At 42.1% G+C, this 4,752-nt stretch overlaps 1 protein-coding gene across 3 annotated transcripts; it reads right to left on the bottom strand.

Annotated features, from left to right (window-relative positions):
* Positions 1-747: 747 nt before the first annotated feature.
* Positions 748-4,048, bottom strand: LOC112280829 (uncharacterized). 3 transcript variants are annotated; one of them, XM_024516703.3, is made up of 6 exons: positions 3,896-4,048; positions 3,266-3,699; positions 2,192-2,993; positions 1,871-2,031; positions 1,417-1,626; positions 748-1,267 (listed from the first exon to the last, which is right to left on the bottom strand). In XM_024516703.3, the coding sequence occupies exons 2-6, from the start codon at positions 3,575-3,577 to the stop codon at positions 1,148-1,150; spliced, it is 1,605 nt and encodes a 534-aa protein (XP_024372471.1). In that variant the 5' UTR covers positions 3,578-3,699; positions 3,896-4,048; the 3' UTR covers positions 748-1,147. The 3 variants fall into 3 exon arrangements, with proteins under 3 accessions (XP_024372471.1, XP_024372478.1, XP_090101703.1); XM_024516710.3 differs by lacking the exon at positions 3,896-4,048 and having other exon boundaries at positions 1,871-1,935; positions 3,266-3,870; XM_090245577.1 differs by lacking the exon at positions 3,896-4,048 and having other exon boundaries at positions 3,266-3,869.
* Between the last annotated feature and the right edge of the window lie 704 nt (positions 4,049-4,752).

The raw sequence follows: 4,752 nt of genomic DNA, 5'->3' as shown, positions 1-4,752 counted from the left end.
AGGAGAAATTGGTATTAAATGATTAACATTTAAGTTGGAGAAGGATGGCGACCAATGATTGAGAGGTTTTGGAAGCTTTTTTTGCAATTGATAAGTCCAATTCTTCTCAAATTTTGCATGCTTGTTAATTTCTTGTTGATTGAAGTTTGGATGAAAGACTAGTTAAGATCTATAATTCAATTAATATTTATTGAAGTTTCAAATAGCTATATTAATCGATTAAAATTTACTTAGGATTTTTTTAGAATTATTTAAGGTTTAGGATTTCATTAAGGTTTGGTTTAGGATTAGGATTTAAGATTTATTTAAGATTTGATTAGAATTTGTATAGAATTTGATAGGATTTAATTAGGATTTAAGATTTCATTGAGATTTGATTTATAATTAGAATTTGGCCTAGGATTAGGATTTAAGATTGCTTAGGATTTTATTAGGATTTATTGAAGATTATATTAATATTTGATTATGATTTAATTCTGATTTTTATTTTTGATATTTTTTATAGATTTTAATGAAATATATATATATATATATATTTAAAAATTAATTTATTATTTTTTAATGTTTTTAATGTTTTTTTTTTTTTTTTTTTTTTTTTTTTTTTTAAAGTTTTTGGATTCAATTAAAGATTGATTTAATTAAAGATTGCAACAATGCAATCAACAAAACATTTATTAGTGCACAGATTAGAAGACTAGAACCCATAACCTTTTGTTTCAATATACAGAACTCATCACCCAATACACATTTATCAGGGTGCAATGAATCATTTTATTTTGAAAATTCACATTTATATCGAAATCTCGACGAGAAGTTATACTTTTAACTAGTAAATCACTAGTTACTAAAGGTAGGGCTTGTGTTATGTCGTTCGTCTCAGAGATCAGAGAATTCGAAGTTATGCTCTTCTCTTCAAAGACTACGTGGTCCAAGATATTGGGAGTGTTGGGTTTTGTTCTTGAGCATGCGAGGATTCAATCTTCGGTTTAAGTTGGAGAATGGGTTTAATTGTTGTTGAAGCATGTCGACGGTTCCAGGTAGCAACTTCGGCAAATGGATAAATAAAGCTACAAAAATCCAATGAGAAGTCCAGGTAATCCTTCCTTTACATAAGAAGAATCGAGACAGATGCTAGTGCTGTGCTGCATCATGAGCAGTTCAGCCTCCTCTGCAATTCAGCATTGTAACTTAGTTGTTTCTGATGCTCGTAGTCCTCGTCATCGGTTCGTAGCTCATAGCGACATATTGGGCAAGAGTTGTGGTTCTCCTGCAAAAGTAATCAGCCCAAAAGAGCACAGACGGCACAGTGTGTGTGTCGAGTTCAGCAGAGGAATCGGCTCCGAAGGTCAAACGCGTTGTGCTAGCAAACATGAAGGGGTTTGTGACAAGTATACAACTGGGAGGTCAGAATCTAACCAGCCAAGGTCTGAGGCACTCCAGATGATAGGGATGCTGGCAAGGCATCTCTTGCATATTGTCGCCTAGAACTAGAGGTTCCCGACAGACGGCACAGTGTGTATCTTCTCCAAGCCTTGCCAAAACTGAGCTGGTCACTACTGTAATGGAAAGCTTCTCTACCTCTTCCTTGGCAGCAGGTGGCGGTCCTCGACGGACGTTGCTGATCTCCTGCCGAAAGAACAACCGAGTCAAACCAAAGGCTCTGCTTACACAGTATGCATACTTGTATTCAGGAACAAAAGAATGGCAAAGATCAGTGTCAGGCTGTTGTAAATTTTGACATGGAAGTATCTGCATCTAATGAGTAACCGATGCTGATTCATGCAGTAAATTGACGAAATGGTGAGCATCCGCACTCCACCTTTACTGTCCACGTTGACCAATGTTTGATTGTTGAGTACCCTGAATGTACCTGAAGAGTTGCTTGAATTGCTTCTTGAAGACCTACAAACTCGTCTTCTATTGCTCGATTCCTAACTGCAAACGTCAAGTTCACACGCTGCAATATAACTTGAATCTCTCTGCCTAACTCCTCCATCGTCAATACTCTTAACAATCTCACGGTGGGATCGTCTGGAAAATACACATTGAGCTATCAAACACAAAACTACAAGCCGAATTTTCCTCATCGGACCCAGGGAGTGAGAAAACTGTGGCTATTAAAGTTCTAAAATCTACTGTACATGCAACAATTGGCAACAAGGATGCAAGGTTCATGATGTTAACTAAGAACCTATCAGGAGGACGTTTGGTACTTCTGGCTCCGGCACTAGAAGCACAGGCTCTGGTTCAAAGTTCGGCTCCTCAGGGGTAGCTACTTCTGGCTCCGGCACTAGAGGCACAGGGTCTGGTTTGAGATTTGGCTCTTCATAGGTGTCTTCTTCGGGCTCCGGCACCAGAAGCACAGGCTCTGGTTCAATATTTTTCTCTTCAGGGGTAGCTATAACTTCCACCATCTCTGTATCGTTAGGGTTGGTCAAGGTTCTTGGTTCGTCTGAACAAACATGGAGTTTGATTAAGCTTACAGACAAGGATTCCGTAAGAGCGGTTAACTCTTCACAGACTTCTTCAGCATGCTTCTTCTTTTTCTTCTTGTGAGAGCTGGGTTTAGTGAGAAAGCCTCGCTTTTCTTGGCAGTCTTGAGCTGCAGTCTGCACTGAGTTGAGTTTCTTTGGAGCGCTTCCCTCTTTTCGTGGTTTAGCTATTTTTACCCGGTCCAAACTTGATATCAGCTTCTCTCGACCCGCAAGTGTGCTTCGCAAATGTTGCAGTGGGTCATGTACCGAATGGATGTGACGGACAGAATTGCTGGGGTCGGAGGTGGTGGCAGCGGCCGCGGTAACCTCTTTCCGTTGCTGATCATCATCCAAAAACTCCTGAGCTACATCTGTACACAAGCGTATGTACATGAGCTCGTCGAGTTGCGTGATCACCATTTTCGCAGCTTGGAACAGCTCCAGCCCCACCCTCCAGAAATCCGTCCCCGTGAATTGGGTGGTCAAGAGAGTGGCCACCTTGGAAACTGTCGAGAACAACTATCCCCACCCATCCAATACGCTTCCCAGATTTAGAATATACACGCATGCTAATTTAACCACTGCCATGGCCTAGGATGGTGATAATGCCTTCATATTGAATGCAGTGGTGCTTGTAAACGAGATTTGAACAGCAAAACATCAACTCACCCACAGAGGGACAATGCCATCCCCTGCAGTCCGAAGACATGGCAAAGCGCTTTGCGTCAGCATTACAACTCGTATATAGAGTGCTCCAGCTCTCTAAAAACTTGAGAAAGGTCAATCCATACCTGACGTTGCTCTGAGCGGGAGGCAGACTTGTAGCGACTTCGCATCAGCGACGTTAAGATTACCACTCCAATCATGAACGATTCCTTGTATTTAATGTTGTCATGCAGCTTTGCCAAATGCCGTTTGATTGAGATTTCCTGACATCTCCCATATTCGTGGATTGAATGGACTTCCCTCCCTCTTCTCACCGTCATTGCCGAGCTGGGCTGGTGCTCCACTGCTCGTTTCTTGATGCCAGCCACACGCTCTCCAGTGAAGCGGCACCTTGAAATCAGCAAAATTCTGTCCATGCTTTCGTTGTCTTCCTGCATCTCCACGCTGAGGTTTTGAACGTGCAAATTATGCCAACTAAATTTCTCTTTTGTGCCATGCGCTCCAATACGTTGCGCACCTCAATTCCATGAGCCCTACTCAGAATTAAATCAGCGATATCCTGTGAACAGTTCACAAGATTCATGGTATAAATGCAATGCACAGACATTTGAGGATGCGTACATCTTGAATGCTCCCTACGAGTGAGAGCTTCAAGGACTTCAGAGGCAAACAATCCTGCTTCGTCAAGAGCACAATATGTCAAAGGTGCAAATAGGAGTGAAGAAGGCATTGCCAAATAGTGGGTTTAGAGGTACCTCCGTGAATCTGGCTGAAGTGAAAACTAATAAACATTCAAGGGCAACATACACACTACTGTACCAGCAGTGGACACGGCGGCCGTTTGGGGTTAGCATTAACAGCTGAGCACACGGCCAACGGACACAAGCTGGGCACAAAGCCCTTCAGACCCTTTCGCATAATGGAGGAAACTCAACAGACAGTGTACTATGCCGATTGATCGGCTCAGCCTCTAGTTACAACTGCTCCTCTAGTGCAATGGATTCTTTCCCACGGCAAACAGGTTGAGAGGTAACTGGTACCAAACGTCAGGTATTCTCTCATGGCTCCTACAACGTCATGACTCTGCAGACATGCAATCATTTTCCTTACATGTTGTTTACATAGTTGATCATGTGGGCTACTTACCCTGGATAACCGACTAAATTAAAACCAACAACAGAAGACAGAAGAAACGGAGTGGGAATTTTCGTCTTACTCCAATTCCTGGCAGCAGTGGGAAGCTGCAGTGTAGAAGTGAAAGTTGACAGTGAGATAAGAGTTGGTTGCAACGAAAATCACAATTCAGCTCTCATATTCTCAACATGGCTATATTCCGCAGCAATGATGCACGTGATGAGCGAACTAACTTAGCGGAAGCTAAGCGTTCAACATCATCGTCTGGGTACTCTCTAACATTGACCATTGTGGTATAGAGACAAAGATTGACTACAAACACTGGTGAAGATGGACTTTGCCTCATTGAAGGTTGTGAGCAGATATGTTACATCCAACCGACAATTTTACTCGAGGTGACCCATGCATGCGAACGCTGAATGCATGATGGCTCTCCGGGTACACGCTGAGAGAGGAATTGAAGCCAAAATAGATTCTT

Source organism: Physcomitrium patens, chromosome 1 (genome assembly GCF_059467195.1).
Source record: "Physcomitrium patens ecotype Gransden chromosome 1, ASM5946719v1, whole genome shotgun sequence".
NCBI classification, from domain to species: Eukaryota; Viridiplantae; Streptophyta; class Bryopsida; order Funariales; family Funariaceae; genus Physcomitrium; species Physcomitrium patens.
Note: the sequence above shows the minus strand (reverse complement) of the source record. Positions and strands in the feature narration are given on the sequence as shown.